Below are 17489 nucleotides of genomic sequence, written 5' to 3' on the forward strand. Positions count from 1 at the left end.
AGAGAGAGAGCGCACAAGCAGGGGGAGTGGGAGAGGAAGAAGCAGGCTTCCCGCCGAGGAGGGAGCCCGATGCAGGACTCGATCCCAGGACCCTGGGATCATGACCCGAGTCAAAGGCAGCCGCTCAACTGACTGAGCCACCCAGGCGTCCCTGTACAAAATATACTTAGAGCCATTCTTTTTCACTCACACTTTGCAAAAAACCCACAGAAAACCACCACCACCCCCCAAACCAAGTTCTTCATCTGCATCATTGGCATCAGGGTCTGCTGGCTCCCGGGGCCAGCAGTCCTCTGGGTCCACTGGCTAAGCGCATGACACTATCCCTAGAAATTTTATCCCAAGATGCAAGTGTCCGTTGGCATAACATTCAGTTGGTTTTATTTATTTTTATAAATAAATAAAATCCAGACAGTTGGATTTAAAAACTCAATCCTGGGGCGCCTGGGTGGCTCAGCCATTAAGCATCTGCCTTCGGCTCAGGTCATGATCCCAGCGTCCTGGGATCGAGCCCCGCATCGGGCTCCCTGCTCGGCGGGAAGCCTGCTTCCCCCTCTCCCACTCCCCCTGCTTGTGTTCCCTCTCTTGCTGTCTCTCTCTCTCCGTCAAATAAATAAATAATCTTAAAAAAACAAAAAACAAAAAAAACTCGATCCTGTAGGAGTGTGTCATCTCCCCAACACCTCCCAGTGTCCAGAGACCTTTAGAACGCTTGTCCCCCATGCAACACTCGCAGAGTGTGAGGTCACATGTCATGTCCTCAGGAATAATGACTAAATCAGCGTTCCTTTGCCTTCCGCTCACCCCCACCCCACCCCAGCCTTCCGTCTAACACTGCTTGGGGTCATCTGTGCTAAATGCGTCTTCTCCAAATGGTACTTTTGGCCCTAGAGAACTGAGTGAGCCTCTGCAGCAGTTCCTCACTCCTGAAGGATCGTTTTGCCTTATATTCAGACCCATGCACTTCTTAGAACTCGAGCCTCCGGAGCCCTGGGTGTCTGTCCAGGCAGTGTCCTCGGCCTGGATCCCTCTTGCTGCTCCCCTGCTGCCCCAGGCTGGGTTGGGTGTGCGCCTCCCTGCAGCACCAGGGCTCACCTGTGCACTCACTCAACTCCTGCAGTGGACCTGCTCCCGAGACTCCCAGTAGCCCCCTGGGGGAGCAGCACCACCTCCCTGGTACGGACGAGGACACCCGGGCACAGGGAAGCCAAGGGCCAGCCGAAGCTCTCCAGCGGCAGAGTAGGGGCTGTGTCCTGTGGGGTTCTCTGGCAGGCCTTCCTGCTCACGGCCCCTAAGACGAGGGCACTCCCGTACCCCTTCCCTTGCATCACCCCACCCTACTGGCCGTGCTGGGGTCCTGAGGAGTGGCCAGGCCTAGGACAACACCCACTCCCCCCGTTTTCTGGGCCCCACCTCTTGCTCCCTGGGACTTTGGGCAAGGGGCATACCCTGTCCTAGCCTCATCAGAGAACGGGGACGCCGAGTCCCCACCTGTGTGGCTGTGAGGAGGCCCCATCAGGCTGGACGGTCCCCAGTGCCTAGCACAGGTTAGTTTCACCAGTCAGTGCCTTGGTCCAGCTGGCGCCTTCCTGTGCCTCCCGGGCTGGGGCCCTCTGTCCTCCTCCATCACCAGCTCAGGGGCCCGAGTGCGGGCCGGTTTCCACCCTGGGCTCCTTTCTCCTCCACCCGCTGCCCCGGGGCTGTCTGAGTGGGTGTGGGGTTGGTGCTGGGTGCTTGGCTATGCGGGCTCCTCTGGAAATGTCTCTCTGCCATTTAGTGGCCTGGTGACCTTAACCTCTCTGAGCTTGTTTCCGCGTCTGCAAAATGGAGAAAGCCAGAGGATCTACCCTCACGTGATTGTCCCGAGTCAGCCAGGTCGCCTCACTCACAAGCTCTGTGACCTCTCCCACCTCCACCTCCTCGGCCCCTGTTCTGGGGAGTTTCACAGGTGCCTTCCCTAGGGCCAGTATCCTTCTGAGTAGGAGACTCTTCTCTCCATAAACAGCCTACTTGATTTTGGCAGGACACCCTGGCCCTGTGAGGTGTGGGTGGTTGGGGACACGTATAGGGTTCTGATCAGCTGGCCGCATGACCTGGTGTCTGCTCGGCCCTGCAGCACCTGGGGCTGGGCCGGGCTGAGCAAGGCTGCTTGGCCGCGGCCGCTGCCAGCTCAGTGTGTGTGTGTCGGGGCGGCAGGACGAGGCCCTGAGAGTCGGCTCCACGCTGCCTAGCCCGCCACAGCTGCGGCTGTGAGGCCCCCCAGCCCCCCCGGGAGAGTCGTTCCCACCCACAGCCCATGGACAGGGAGGCCCAAGTCAGTGGAGACTGCAGCCCTGGGCCTGGTGCCATCCCCGGCTAAGTGCCCTGAGGTCGGCCCTGGCCTGCAGCTCCCCAGCCGAAGCCGGAGAACCCTCCTCCTGGCTGCTCTGGGAGCCTCCGGGCCTGCTGGCTGCTTGGACACTGGCTCCCAGATGCAGGCCAAGTTGAGAGAAGGCAAAGCGTCTGCCCCACCTCGCCTGCCCCCTCGGCTGAAACACCTCTCCACCGACAAATTTCTGCTTTATTAATTAATCGCCTTGCATGTTACTGTTAGACAACCATCAACATGGTTCAGGAATCAAGCTGAGTGGAAGCGAGCGAGTCGGGGCTCAGGGGCCACATGATCCAAAAGAGCACAGCAGCCCCCCTCCCCCCCGGGGAAGACGGTACTGCCATGCAGGGTGGGCCACGTCGAGGCCTTGGGTTTCCCTTACCAGCACACCCTGCACCCTGGCTCAGCCTCGGGGAGGCCTGGAGCCCCTGGCTCTAGAGAGTCCCGTCTCTAGATCCTTAGGAGCCAGCAGTGTAGAGGGCAGGGGGCTCGCTAGAGCTGAGCTAGCAAGAAAAGGACTTCCCAGTCTGCTGCCCTAGCGAGGGACGGGCTCTTCGGGTTCCTTCCCCTGGAGGTGGGCTCATGGGTGACGCGCTGGGCGCCAGGGCCTTCCGTCCTACTCAGCCTCTGAACTCAGCCCAGGACCCGGGCCCCAGCAAATGCTGGGGATGACCCCATGGAAGGCCCTGGCTCAGGCGTGCAGGCCCTGCATTAGTCAGATCTGCAGGGTCCGGGGGGGAGGGAGCAAAGGAGCGGAACGCTGGTGGGCGGCCCGCTCCCGGGGTGGGCGTGGCTGTGGCGCCGGCAGGCCTGAGCACGGGGGGCTCACAGCTTGGCCCGAGGGTGGTTCTGCAGCAGTGCGCGCATGTCCAGGAGTGCCTTCTCCAGGTAGTGCGCCAGGCGGGCTGCGTTGGTCTCGGCGCAGCTGTTGTAGGCCGACACGGAGAAGTTGATGTGAGCCTCCATGGGGTTATAGCAAACGCCATAGCCATCTGGGACCACGGGCCCAAAGAACATGACACAGTCTGTCTTGGCAGGGACCTGGAGACAGCACAGGACTGAGGCTTCCGCCCTACCCCACGGGCTCCCCTCCAGCCCCGCGGTGGCACAAGCCGGCCTTTCTATATCTCTGCTCGCGCTGTGCTCTGCCCGAGACGCCCCTTCCTCTTCTCCAGCAGATGCCTTCCTTCTCCTCCTCCTTTGGGGCGCAGTTCTGGAGTCAACCCTCTACGGAGCTGTCCTTGCCATTCCCGAGGGAGCTTTAAGTGCTCCCTCCTTGAGCCTCCCCTGACCCCCAGCACTTCCTGGGGCGGGGAGGGGGGGGAACGTCACTGCCTTGGTCCCTGTGCTTCCAGCCTACACTGTGAGCCCCCAGGGACACAGGATGGTGGTCTGTCCCTGCTGTGTTCCAGTGCCCAGCACTGGATGGCATGACTCAGACGTTCCTTCGTGTCTGACCAGTGAATGAATGAAGGTGATTCTCCCACAGTGGGGGGCGGGGGGGGGTACTCTGACTCCTTCTCAGCCTCCCTGAGCTGCAGCACAGCCCCCTGACCCCAGCTCTTCCACCAGAACTCAGTTCTTCAGCAGTGGACATGGGGTGGCCTCTATGGGTCACGCCACCACCAAGGTCTGACCATGTTCTGGACTTCGGCTCTATTCAGTGGAGCCTTTGTCCAGCTCCAGCAGGGTCTGTGCCATCCCACCCCAGGGCACCTAGGGCAGTGGCAGGGGCCCGGAGGGCAGGAAAACCCAGATGGCTCCGGGGCAGTGGCCCACCTGGCTGGTGGAGAGGTTGAAGTGCATAGCGACGGCGTAGGAGGTGTCCATGAAGATGTCGGGCATGCTCACCAGGTCCTCAATGGCCTGCAGCTTCAGGCCCAGCAGGTGCCGGTCGAAGGCCTCCCCGCGGATGGCCTGTGAGAGGGGAAGCCATCAGGCGCAGCGGCTGCAGGCCCCGAGGGTGCCCCTGACCTTCCTCAAAGGCCTATGGCGGCAGCGCCTCTTCCACACGGTGGTCCCTTGGACTCCCAAGACCAGAGGGTCCAGGCAGTACAGCCCTCCTGTTACAGATGGGGAAACTGAGGCCCAGGGACCTGCCCAGGGAGGGGCCAGGGCAGGATTTAAGAACACAGGCCTACAGCTGGGTGGCCTGGCCCCATCCTGGCTATGGGGCCTTGGCAGGTCACTTACATCCTGGAGCCTCAGTGTCTTCATCTATAAAATGGGGATGGTCACTGAATTTCCTTTTACAGGGTGGCAGTGAGATCGAAATGGACATCTGCATGGAACATGGGCTGAGCCCGGCGCACAGAGGTGCTCAGAGCCAGATGGAAACCCAGGCCTCCACCCTCCTGACCACCGCCCAAGCTGTCAGAGGGCAGGACCGCTGCTGTTGGCCAGACCCTGCAAACCCTCAGCGTCCTGGGCTCCCGGGACATTGAGGAGAGAGCATGACGCAAGGGTTCTGGGGCTGGGCCAGCAAGATCCAGAGGCCAACCCGGGACCAACAAAGTCACTGGGCTGAGCCTTGGTTTCTCCAACTTTAAAACGGCAATATTCAGCCTGGCTCCAGGTGCCCCAAGTGCCCCAAGGTTTGGGGAGGAGGGGTTTGTGTTAAGGGTGAGCAGCATTTGCTGCAGGGATGGACAGGCAGATGGACAGCTGGGAAATGAGGTCATTCGGTCACCTGGTCGGCGTAGGCTCGGTGGGCTTGCACGGCCTTCCGCAGCAGCTCCACCTTCTGGTGCTCCTAGGGGGTGAGGGAGTTGAAGTATATGTCCCTTCCCTGTCCCTGCCGCCCACACCCCAGCAGCCCACTTCCCAGCCAGCACTGGAGTCCACGCCCCCTGAGAGCAGAAATGGGAACTGCCCTCTCTCTCGTCAGTCCTTCCCCGAGGCCTGACCCACAGGGCAGATGCTCGCTGCAGATGAGTGAATGAACAAACAGTTCCTTTTAGTCTTTGGCTGCCAGGAAGCTCAGGGCCAAATCATGACTCCACCTTCTGGGAGATTCCCAGCACCCAGGGGTTGAAGGGTTGGAAGGACAGTAGGTGCTCAATCAATGGTGTGATGACAGAACGTACAGGAAGGGAGACCAGCTTGCCCACCCTTACCCCGGACCACTCACCGACACGCTGGGGTCATCCATGGCTTTGACGAAGGCCAGCGAGTCCACGGAGGCGGAGCGGATGGTGTCCGTGCGGCCCAGGTGAAACATGCGCAGGGAGGCACTCTCGTACGTGGCGCACGCCTGTTTGTAAATCCTGGGTGGGAGAGGGGGCTGAGCACCCCCCTGGCAGGTTGCCCCGCCTCCACCCCCAGGCCTCATGCCTCCTCCACCGGCGGGGTGGGGGCGGGGCGCACCGGTAGTAGGCCAGCTGTAGGGCCATCTGGACAAAGGCATCGGGGCTCAGCTTCTCCGCCTTGGGGAAGTCTTTTCCAAAGTGGTGGAACACCATCACCATGATGTCCAGGTCCTGGATCATGCTGGGGTGGGGTGAGAGGGAGGTGGGTGAGGGGCAGGCAGCACCTGGCAGCCCCTGGCTGCCCAAGGGAAGGCCCAAGAGCAGGCTCAGTAGCAGCCGGGTACGACGACAGACCCAGAACAGGAGCCCGGCAGGCTCCAGGGACCCGGGCTTTTACCCTAACTTAACCATCCGTGCCCGGTGCTTACATGCTGAGATTCTGCCTGGCCTTTTCAATGTCACTCTTGATCTCGGGGGTGATGTTGAACCGCAGCTTCTTGGGCATGGGCAGGGGCACCATGGGGGACCGCACAAGCTCGGGCTTCTTCCTGCATGGGACACGGGGAGGCCTCGGGAGCCTGGGTCCATACCTGGGCCTGGGGTGGGGGTGGGGCACAGGTCCCCGAGGCTGGAGGGAGCCAGCCTAGGGAGACCCTGGGTTTGCTCCTTAGAAAAATGCCTTCGCCCCAGCTTTCTAGGAGCCACATGGAGGAGGCCTGCAGAGGGGAGGGGACTTGTCCGAGGTCCTGTAGCTGGGAAGTGGCAGAGCCGGAAGGCAAACCCAGGTCTGACAGACTCTAAGCCCAGGCCTTCCTTCCTCCAGCTTCATTTGAAGAAACAGATTCCCAGGCCCAAGGGAGAGGGGCGTTCCCCGTGTGTGTCACCTATCACCGGGAGCTAGGGAACTGGGTAGAGGGTGGGACAACCACACTCACGTGTACTCAATGACGTGGTCCACAAGGGCAATGATGGGGGGGCCCTCTGCTGCTGCGTGCTCATAAACAAGCCCACAGGAGCCATCTTCTGCCACAATGAACTATGGAGGGGAGCAGGGACCCGTCAGGCCCAGGGCCCTGGAGCCACTCTCTGCTGGCTGGGTCCGTGGGAAGCGCCTCTCTGAAGCCATCTCAGGGGTTAGGCTAACTTATTATTATTTTTTTTTTTTTTAAAGATTTTATTTATTTGAGAGAGAGAGAATGAGAGAGAGCGAGTACATGAGAGGGGGGAGGGTCAGAGGGAGAAGCAGACTCCCTGCCGAGCAGGGAGCCCGATGCGGGACTCGATCCAGGGACTCCAGGATCATGACCTGAGCCGAAGGCAGTCGCTTAACCAACTGAGCCACCCAGGCGCCCTAGGCTAACTTATTATTGTTATTAGTAACAGCTAATGCTCAGCAGGGGCCTTGGGCCCCTTCCAGACCACAGCAAGCACATCGCATACTCATACACCTCACTGAGTCCCTGCAGTACCCTCCCTGAGGGTCATTTTACAGGTGCAGAGAGGGAAAGTCACAGCCAAGACCGCGTCGCTCTGCCCGGCCCCACAGCCCAGGCGCTCTCTGATGTGCTGCAGCGGTGAGAGTGGTTTCTGGGCCAGGCCCGCTAATGACAGGCTAACCGCCTGGTAATTACAGCCACATCCACCTGCTGGCTTCCCACCTGTTTTACTAGCTGGGAGGCCAGGGACGCCCAGGCGAGGGGCAGGAAGTCCTGAGGCTGCAGTGGGCCAAGTTTGGGTGTGCGTCCTGGCCCCGCCGAGTCCTCACCTGCAGCGTCTTGTCGAACCAGCGATTGCCACTGTTAAGCTTGCCCCCGCCCCCGTGCAGCATCTGGCCGGCCACGTGGTTGCGGTACACATCGTCTGAGACCCGGGGCATGGGGGCGTCCAGGCACAAGGTGAAGATGCTCTTCTGGATGGAGCGTACTGATTCCCGGTTCACCTTGTCTGTGGAGGCAGGCGGGAGGGGTGTGAGATGGGGCTGAATGTCAGGCCCGGGGAGGCCTCGGAGGCTTCCAGAGCATTCATCTCGTGTTAGGTGTGGGCATCAGAGCTTTACCCTCAACAGGACCCTGCGGCTCCCCCGGCACCCCGTGAGGCAGGGCCCAATACCGGACCCACATTAGAAATGAGGAAACAGGGGCGCCTGGGTGGCTCAGTTGGTTAAGCGTCTGCCTTCGGCTCAGGTCATGATCCCAGGGTCCTGGGATCGGGCCCCGCATCGGGCTCCCTGCTTGGCGGGAAGCCTGCTTCTCCTTCTCCCACTCCCCCTGCTTGTGTTCCCTCTCTCACTGTCTCTCTCTCTGTGTCAAATAAATAAAATCTTTAAAAAAAAGAAAAAAAAATGAGGAAACAGAGGGTCACCCACCTGGCTCTTCAGAAGAGCCTGCAACACCTGATCTCAGGGTGGTGAGTTCGAGCCCCAAGTTGGGTGTAAAGATTTCTAACAAAATAAAAATAAACTTAAAAAAAAAAAAAAAGAGGAGGGGCGCCTGGGTGGCTCAGTCGTTAGGCGTCTGCCTTTGACTCAGGTCATGGTCCCAGGGTCCTGGGATCGGGCGGGCCCTGCATTGGGCTCTCTGCTGGGTGGGAGGTCTGCTTCTCCCTCTCCCACTCGCCCTGCTTGTGTTCCCTCTCTCGCTGTGTCTCTGTCAAATAAATAAATAAAATCTCATAAAAAAAAAAAAAAGAGGGGTGCCTGGGTGGCTCAGTCAGTTAAGCACCCGACTCTTGATTTTGGCTCAGGCCAGGGTCTCAGGGTCGTGAGGTCTGAAATGGAGCCCCGGGGCTCAGTGGGGAGTCTGCCTGTCCCTCTCCTTCCCCCTCTGCCCCTCCCCCGACTCTTGTGCATAACTAAATAAAATCTAAAAAAAAAAAAAGAAAGAAATGAGGAAACAGAAGCCCCAGGTCACGTGGAAAGCCAGTGTGGCTCAGGGCCAACATAGGGGTTTGGCTCTGGGGACAATGTCCCGACCAACACAGGATTTGGAAGGAACGTGGAGGCAGAGGTGGGGTCTACAGCCAGAGGACTTCGACTGTTACCGTAACTTGCTACTTAACAGAGGGAAACTAAACCCAACCAAGCCTTAGTTTCCTCATCTGTGAAATGGACCAACAACACCCACTCTGACTTGAGAGGATTCAGTGAGAAATGTGGCTGCCCAGGGCCTGGTGGGGGGCCTCTCTTCCTTCTTCCACCCCCACCCAGGGGCACCTTTGATGAGGGTGTTGTATGCCTTGGCCCAGGAGTTGCGGTGGTTGGAGGTGAGGATGCCCACGGGCTCTTTGTTGGTTTGCAGCGACGAGTTCCAGATCTTCTCCAGCTGCACGAAGATCTGATCTGATGTCAGGGGTGTCCCGTCGCTGTGGTACACATCCAGCTCAAAAAACTATCCGGGCACAGGCAGGTGGAGAGAAGGGAGGCGCGGGAGGGGGGTGTGTGTGTCTCAGACTGGCAGCAGTTACCTCCCACCCCTGCCTCCTCCTGGCCTTGGCAGCCCAGAAGTTGCAGCCAGTGCCAGCTGGCCCAGGTCCTGCCGAGGGGACGAAGTCAGGCCACGGGTGTGAGTGGGGGGGGGAGGGCCTTGCATTGCTCTCCCCCAGGCTGGGCAGGCCCGCGGCCCCTCCTGGCTGCCCTCAGGCTGGGGCCTAGCGGGGCACCCGGTGGAGACGCCCAGGGCATGCCTGTTCCTGGGGACGCGTGGGCCTGTGTGGTGGGGCGGCTGACTTCTGGCCCTACCCCCCTCCTCCCCTGCAGCAGGCTGGGAGCCCACCCACTTGGTAGTTGTGCACCACAGTGATGTGCATGGGCGGCTTCTTGGTCTTGCTGAAGCTGATGACCGTGTCCTGCTTGGGGCCTGGCACGCGGCAGGAGGACAGGATCTGATAGTACTGGTTCATGCACAGCGGCTTCCCCCCCAGGTACTCCACAGGCAGGGTCTCGCTGCGGGGGGGGGGGGGCAGAGGGACAGTGAGGGGGCCACCAGGCAAGTAAGCAGGAAAGAGGACAAGACCGGCGACCGGCAGGAAGCTGCTGCTGGGCATAGCTGAGAAGGGGGCTCACACAAGTGGTGTCCCGACCCCCACTCAGCAGGAGCCAGGGCTGGGTCAGGGCCTGGCCTGCGGTCAGGAGGCCTGTCTTCCACCCTGGCTGGGCCCTGCTGGGGTCACCCTGGAAACCCCCTTCCCCCTCTGTGCTTCAGTTTGCCACAGGAGAGATGAAGCAGTGAGTCAACCTCTGGGGTCCTCTTTGTTTGCCTGGGACACCAATTCCGGGGGTCTGTTGGGACCATGTCACCAGGCGGCGGACTCAGCAGCGGGAGCAGAGGACCTAGGTGTTCCAATCCCCACACTCTGTCTCCCCAACCCCAACAGAGGCTGGGCCAACAGGAAGTGAAAGCGAGGAGCTCTGGGCCAGCCCAGCATTGGTCTGCTGATTGGCCTTGCCCCGGCCCAGGCTGGAGTGGCTGTGGTAATTGGGAGGGGGAAGGGGAGTGGGGGCGGGCTGCTCACTTGTCAACCATGGCCTTGAAATCCAACACGCCCTCGATGAATTTGGCAGCGAACCTGGGGGGACCAATTAGAGATCAGAAGCTGTGTGGACTCCTCGAGGGAGGTCCCTGATCAGGGACACCCGTGGGCTGACGGGAGGGGCCTAGTCAAAGGAGACAGATTGCTTCACTTCTGATTCACTGCTTGCAGTAAGCATGAAGGAGTTCAAGGGCAGGACCTGTGTTTGAGTCCCAGCTTGCCTTTCTGAGCCAGCTTTCTCTTATCTCTAGAGAGAGAGCTCTTAGAGGGCCCAGGGAGATGCTTCAGCCAAGCCCTGGCAGGATATAGGTGTAATGAATGGAGGTACGATTATAGCTGGTTTACTGGTCAGTGCTGGTGGTTTCTACCCACACGGGGCCTGAAGCCCTGAACCACAGCCTGGAGCCTGGAAGGAGGTCACCCTTCTCTGAAACCTCAGTTATAGAGGGACCTGGGACCTTGGGGGACAGGGAGTATGAATGGGAGGGCAGTGGCTCAGGGTGTCCCCTCTGATAGGTACCTTCCTGTTTGGGGGCCTCTGTGTCTCCCAGGCCACCTCTCTCAACCTGACCTTCCTCCTTAGATGGTCTGGGCCACCCCAATCACGCCTGACACCTGGGCTGCCCCGGACCATGGGGACCACGGGCTGGAGTCTGAGCCAGAATTCTTGGGGTACCCTGGTCCCTTTAAGAGAAGCAGGTGGTAGCCCTGGGTGGCTGGTCCTTGGGCAGGAGATCCCTGTCACTGGTATTTTTATCCCTGGTAGTACCGGAACAGGGGCCAGGGCAAGTGACATGGCCGAATGTGGAAAAGGGGACTGTGTATAAAGGTCACTCCTGTGGCCAGCTGGAGAGAGAGAGAGAGGAGGGTGGTGAAGTGTCAGAACTGATGTGAGGGACAGCCTCAGGTTTAGAGGGAGGGAGGAGACATGGTCCACAGTGTGGTGACCAGTTATGAAGCTGTAGAGCCAGGAAGACCCTGCTTTCTGGCCCGGATCAGCCAATCCTGAAAGGGACTCTTGGGCAAGCCCTTTCATTGCTCTGAGCCTCAGTTTCCCCATCTGTAAACTAGGGATGATACTCATAAGGCTGACTTCATAAGGCTGAATGTGGGGATGAAAGATAATGACCAGGACTGGGGCCCCTGCAGTCTCCTGAGGCATTGGACGTCAGGGCCCTGGACATGCCTGGACCCTGTCCCAGTCGCAGCCACTCACCGGAGCTGTCCCTGCAGGTCCACAAAGTCCTGTTTGGGCAGGGCCACACCAGGGCTGGAGTAGATGACCAGGGGCTGGCGGTACTGGAGGTAGGCTGTTTTGAGCCACCATTCGGACAGCTGGGAAAAGGACCAGAGCCTGTGAGGCGGGGGCGGGGAGCTGGCTGGGCCCCTTCTGCCCCCACTATAGAGCGCAGAGCCTCCGCGTGAATGCTCAGATCCAGAGCCCCCCACCCCCTTCAGCCCACCAGCAGCACCCCATCATTTCCCCTTCGCCTGAGGCGATCCACCTTAGCAAGATAAATCAGACAATATTGCCAAGCCGAAGATTCCAGAGAGAAAGACCGGGCAGGAAACCTGAGGGTGGGGGTGGAGTGGAGTGAGGGGAGGAGGCAGAGGCAGAAATGGGAATCATTTTCCTTTCTTTTACAAAGCTTTTTTTTAAGATTTTATTGATTTATTTGAGAGAGAGCGAGAGCACAAGCAGGGGGAGCGGCAGAGGGAGAGGGAGAAGCAGACTCTCCACTGAGCAGGGAGCCTGATGCAGGACTCAATCCCAGGACCCTGGGACCACGACCCGAGCCGAAGACAGACGCTTCACTGACTGAGCCACCCAGGCGCCCCTCTTACACACTTTTGGTCAATGATTTTACTACTTTTAGAAAGAAAAAAATATATGCCCGATAGACAAAAAAGGGAAAAAGGGAAAAATCTATAAAGTCTGATGAATGTGTTTTTGACCGTCCCAGGTAGACATTCTCCAGGGAGCCAGGAACGCACGGGCTCAGTGCAGTGTAGCCCTTGGGGACCCTGGTCCTCCGTAGCCTGGGTTTTGTTGGTGTCAGGCTGGGGTGCAGACACTCCCTTGGGTCTCCAGGTCAGGGCCATCTGGGGAAAGCGCCCTGTGAGGGTAAATCACTGCCGTAGTGACGAGATGTGGGTACCACATCCTGTGTCTCCACCTGGTGGTCTGTCCTCTGCCCAAGGGGCGCTATTTCTACTGGGGGAGCAGTCTCTCTGGGGCCCAGCCATGGACAGGCTGTTGAAGGCTCCTATCCCCAGGCTGGGCAGACTATCACTGACTATCATCCTTGAGCCTTACGTGCTGACTGTATTACCCCCCTCGCTCCGCCCCTGCAAGCACATGCCTGAAACACCTCTCTGGCTGGTCTCTCCATCCCAGGTGCCCCATACCCCCACTGTGTTTCCTCTCCCCTCTCAAACGGCAGTGGGACCTGCCTCTTCACCAAACAGTTTCTGCTTGGGGGACTGCGGGCCTGCAGCACCAGGCCACCAGCCGTGGGCCCCTGGCGAGGGGTGAGGGAAGGTGATGTGCCCAGGTTAGACAGCAGGCCGGGAAGCAACGTCTGTCTGCTGACTTGTGACCTGAGGACAGGGCTCCTGGTCGGCCAGACACTCCTGTGTAGCTCAGGGCCTCCCTGAGAGCAGCTGTGTGGCTCTGGGCTTTCAATCTACCTCTCTCGGCCTCAGCTTCCTCATCTGTGGGTCAGGGAGGAGCAGACAGGAATTCCCTCCCCTTGGGGGCAGCCGGGCTGCCCTTCAGCCAGGGGCCCCCACTCCATCAGGATCTCAGGGCCTCTGGCCAGAGCTGGGAAATAAGGGGAGATCCTGCAGATGGGGGCGTTCCCCTGCTGAGAATCTGCTGGGCACGAGGGCCCTGTGAGTGGAGAAGGGGATACCCCTACCTCTTTAGCTAGAAGCTTCTGTGGGAAGGAGTTCCGGGATAAAAATGTTGGGAAACCGCCAGACCACAGACTCTCTAAGTGCCTGCCAAGGCTCAGTACATGCCAGCCTGCCAGTTGATGACTCCTATCTCCTGTGTGCAGCCCCCAGCCCTCCACCTGCCCCACTCAGAGCATCTCCCACCTTATGTGGCTGGAACCCGGCTCTGGTTCTCTCCCACAAGACTGCTCCCCCCTCAGCCCTCCCCGTCTTGGCCAGTCTCCCTCTCCCCCCGGCCCCCGGCCCGCCACGCAGTTGCTTTAGGTCAGGACGGCTCCCCCCACAACCCCTATCAGCAAGGGCCACTGGTGCTGCCTCCAGAACATACACGGGACAGAGGGAACTGACTCGTCTGCCCTCTCCCTGCTGGCATCTCCCTTGGGGTGCCGGTGCCAGCCTCATCCCATGCCTCCCACCCCCACGCCCGCTTCCCTCCCAGCAGTCGGGGTGGTCCTTTTCCACCGTGCTGAGGTGTAAGATGCATACAGAAAAGTGCACGGAGCATCAGTGTGGACCCATTTTCACGAGCCGTGCACACCTGCATGACAGATGGGCACAAGGAACCAGGGCGATCTGATCTGTCACCGAACAGCACCAATGACCCACTTGGAGCCATCCTGTGGCCCCCTCCCACTGAACTCCAGCCCAGATTCCTTCCGCTGATGCACCCCCCACCCCCAGCCCCAGGCCATTGCTCTACATTCCAGCCTTGGCTGTTGGACATGCTAGGCTCTTGCCACCTTGGCCCAGTTGTTCTCTGTCTCAGATCCAAGGCCACCTCCTCTCTGCCCACTCAAAGACACTGCCATTCTCCTCTCTCCCTTTTTTCTCCTGGGGAACTTCACTGCCGGAAAGAAACTCATCCACTCACCTGTATGCTGTTTAATCACCTTGCTTCCCACCCTCCTTGAATGTCAGCCCCAAGGGACCATGGACTGTGTCCTCTTGCTCACTCAGGGACCGGCCTAGTGCGAGGCACAGAGGAAGCGCTCAAGAAACCCTGTGGCACGAAAGAATGTGCCAGAGCAGCTGGTGCTAGGAAATTCAGCGTGAGGCCGGCAACAGGCCACAGCAAGGGATCCTCTCATGACCTGAACCTCTGAGAGGGCCCCGGGCCCCTCAACCCGTGTGGGAACAGGGAGCTCCACTCACCCAGTTCTCCGTCTTCCTGGCCCTGCGCTCCAGCCCCTTCTGCAGGCGCTCCCCTACGCCCCCCGCGGTCTGAAACTCTTCCACCAGCTGCTTGGTCTGGGCCCACTCCTCCTCGCTCACGATGGGCTGCAGCGCCTTGAGGTAGCGGTCCAGGGACTGGTGGAGTGCAGGCACGGGCAACCGGGGCAGCGAATCCTGGTGGGCCTTGAAGCGGCTGGAGGCATTCATCAAGGAGGAGGGCCTGAGGAAGCCCAGTGGCTTCACCTGCAGGCAGCAGAACATCCTGCTCATTCTCTCACCGGCTCTGGAAGACCCTGGCAATCCTAAAGCTCTGGTCCTGGGCACTTATGTGCCCATCCCCGGGGTCAGAGACAGCCTCTTGGGTGGTGCCTGCCTGGCTTCCCAGCCCTCAAACTGTAGGTGTCTCCACCTCTCTGGGGCCTGGGGATGCAGGTAGGGGGATGGGCAGGGGTGTGGCCATTGATCCCGGTAACCCGGAACCAAGTCAGGATGAATGGCACCTGTTGGGGGTGGCAGAGCTGACAGCGACCTGTCACCTGTCTGGAAGCAACAAGGCCCCACCTTCTTCACCCTAGCCCAATGAGCCAGCCAGCAAGCAGCGAGGTGAACGCTCCCGCCCAGGGGTCCCCACCTCCATTTCTCCCACCCTTGCCAAGCTGGGAGATGAGGCATAAAGAGAAAGTCAGAAAGAGCCGGATGACGACAGGACCTTTGGGCGAGGGCCAGGCCTTGGTTTTCATCTGTCTGTGGGACGGGCACAGAGGCGGCATAGGGGCAGTGCCGTGGTAAGCAAGAGCTGAATGGCCTGATAGGTGGGTGAGAGGTGGCAGAGAGAGAAAATTGGGGAGATTCTGGAGGTGGGCAGAAAGAGAAATAGGAGATCCGAGGCTGTGGGCAGCAGTGGATAGGCAAGTGGCAGAGGATCGTTCCATACCTTCTCTTTCTGCTGCCCGTCCTCCATGGCAGGACTGAGGTTCTGAGCCCTGTCTTTCTGCCTTGGGCTGGGCCTCTAAGCCTAACTGTGCTACCCAGTGGGCGAGCAGAACCTAGCAAGAGACAGCCACTTGCCTGGGCTGGAAAGAGAAGACAAGAGCCAAGATTCAGGGGGGACGCAGAGGCGGAAGTGGCAATGGCTTTGGTGGCTAGGGTGGCATCTAGGGTTGTGGCGGTGGCAGGCATCCTTCTTGGCTGCCAGAAGTAGAGGATTCGGGAGCAGGTGAAGGGGCTGGTAGGTAGTAGGCACCAGAGTAGGAGGAAACCTGGCTTATGTTCTCCTCTCTCCTCTGGGTGGGTCTGGTGCCAGGGCGAGGAGGAATTTTTAAAAATCCACCTGTTGGAATCTGCGTAGGTTTGTTTAATGATGGAAAACTTGGCTGGAGGCAGAAACTGCCTGGCCACTGAGATTCCACCACAACCCTGAAATCAGTCCTGTAAACTGGGGTGGGTGCAAGAGAGCAGACACTGGGAAAGGGCCATTAAGTGGCCAGGGGCTGCTAAGAGCTCATCCCGTTTTCCTCCAGTACTCTTGGAGCCCTTCTGGGGGCCTCCCTTCCACCAAAGCCTGCTTCTCTTGAGCCGTCACCTGGGGGCAAGAGTGGAGGACTTCGGGCACTAAAAAAATAAACTGAAGGAGGAGGCAGCTGGTTTTGGGATTCTGCTAGATTTGAGTCACCAGATCCGGGGGATTCTGGCCAAATCTCTCCTTGCCTCAGTTTCCCCAGCCGTAAAGTGATCAGGCCACCCAGCAGGTCCTGGAGGATGACCTAGAAGCTGTCTGTCAGATGGGGGCACTGCTCGGTGTCAGTGGCAAGGGCGATGTGGAGCCTTGGGGTTCTGGGAGATCTGGAAGAGCCTCTGGGCCAGCGGATGAGTAACCTCAGCCCTCTGGGCCAGGTAGTGTCTGTTTGAACATCCTTCTTGGTACAGACAGAAGGAGATACAAGCAGAGATATGCTTGGAGGAGAGAGGAAAGGAACTCAAATCAGAGTGGCAGCACTGCTTGCTGCCCTGTGGGGAGGATTCTGGGGTAGACATGGACAAGCTGGCGGGGAGGGACTGGTGGAGACAAAGGGTATGGGGCTGCCAACTGCTGCCTCCTGCCGGTTCAGAGGATCTTCCAAGCCGCCCAGCTTGAGGCCTCCACATGAATTTCTCTGGCCACACAAAATTCCCCAGGGGCCATTTGATAAGCCCAAGGAGACTGACCAACTGGATGAGGTTGGAGAAGTGGCTCTGGCCTGGGCATAGATGGCTCAGGCTTAGTATGCGACAGGTGTGTGAGTCAGGGAATAACTGGGCGAAAGACCCCCGGTCCCTCAGCTCCTTGGCTCTGGGTCTAAGGGTGGAGGTGCTGCCTGAAGCCAAGGGTCCCCACTATCTTTTCCAGGTGGCTGGAATTTAGAGCCACACGCCGTGCGTTCGATCGGATCTCTGACCTTGAGCCTCCGTCCCCTCCTCTGCCAAGCAGGGTTAGTCCACCTGGGGATCCCACCCCAGCAGCTGTTGGCCGGGCAGGACAGTGGCCACCCGGCCGCGTCGCCTCCATGGCCTGTTTCTCCATTCCGGCGCAGCTGCGTGTCTCGCCCGACTCGCGGCCCGCCCGCCCGTCCGTCCAGGGCCCGCCCGCCCGGGTTCCTCGCCGTACTCACCACGGTCCTGACCGCGAAAGCCAACATCTCTGGCGCCCGCCCGCGGACACACAGTCCGCTCGGTCCGCCGCACTGGGCAAAGTCCGCGCCGCTGCCTCCGCCTCCGCCGCCGTTGGTGGGTCCCCGCTAGAGTCTCCGGGCCAAGGTTGCAGAGTCACCGCCGGAGGCGGCCCGGCGCCCACCCACCGGGCCGGGCGGGCGGCGGGCTGGGGGCCCCCGGGAGGAGGATTCTTGGGGCGGGGCCACCAGCCGGTTGCGGGCCCGGGCCGCCAGCCGCGAGCGCGGGGCGGAGCTGGCCGGGGGCGGAGCCCAGGGCGCAGTTAGTGGTCGCGAGACCCCGCGAGGCGGTGGAACCCAGGAAGACGGGCAAAAAAGGCTGCTGTCCAGCTCGCCGTCTCCCACCTCCACAGGCTGTCTAAGCTGTTGGAGGCAATAGCGTGCACCCCTCTCAGTCCATCTGGTGTCCTTGAGCTCTACTCTCAGAGCGGCAGGAAAACACAACCACGTCAATAAGGGAACGTCCTCTAATATGCCTCGGGATAGGGTCAAAGATGACAGGTGGGG

The 17489-nt window shown here is 59.9% G+C and overlaps 1 protein-coding gene and 1 long non-coding RNA gene across 5 annotated transcripts; one reads left to right on the plus strand and one right to left on the minus strand.

Annotated features, from left to right (window-relative positions):
• The first annotated feature begins 1948 nt into the window (after positions 1-1948).
• Positions 1949-2772, plus strand: LOC144380081 (uncharacterized). Its single transcript, XR_013443863.1, has 2 exons — positions 1949-2107; positions 2203-2772. It is a non-coding gene; the product is annotated as an uncharacterized LOC144380081 (long non-coding RNA).
• Positions 2543-17438, minus strand: CRAT (carnitine O-acetyltransferase). Of its 4 annotated transcripts, XM_036110213.2 has the most exons (15): positions 16926-17438; positions 15212-15350; positions 14257-14520; positions 11363-11481; positions 10129-10182; positions 9394-9559; positions 8831-9005; positions 7385-7563; positions 6555-6655; positions 6048-6167; positions 5738-5860; positions 5502-5637; positions 5061-5123; positions 4151-4288; positions 2543-3412 (listed from the first exon to the last, which is right to left on the minus strand). In XM_036110213.2, exons 2-15 carry the CDS (start codon positions 15236-15238, stop codon positions 3197-3199), a joined length of 1881 nt encoding a protein of 626 aa, XP_035966106.1. In that variant the 5' UTR covers positions 15239-15350; positions 16926-17438; the 3' UTR covers positions 2543-3196. The 4 variants fall into 4 exon arrangements, with proteins under 4 accessions (XP_035966106.1, XP_035966107.1, XP_035966105.1 ...); XM_036110214.2 differs by lacking the exon at positions 15212-15350 and having other exon boundaries at positions 2543-3296; XM_036110212.2 differs by lacking the exon at positions 15212-15350.
• Between the last annotated feature and the right edge of the window lie 51 nt (positions 17439-17489).

This window comes from Halichoerus grypus, chromosome 14 (genome assembly GCF_964656455.1).
Source record: "Halichoerus grypus chromosome 14, mHalGry1.hap1.1, whole genome shotgun sequence".
In the NCBI taxonomy this organism is placed as follows: Eukaryota; Metazoa; Chordata; class Mammalia; order Carnivora; family Phocidae; genus Halichoerus; species Halichoerus grypus.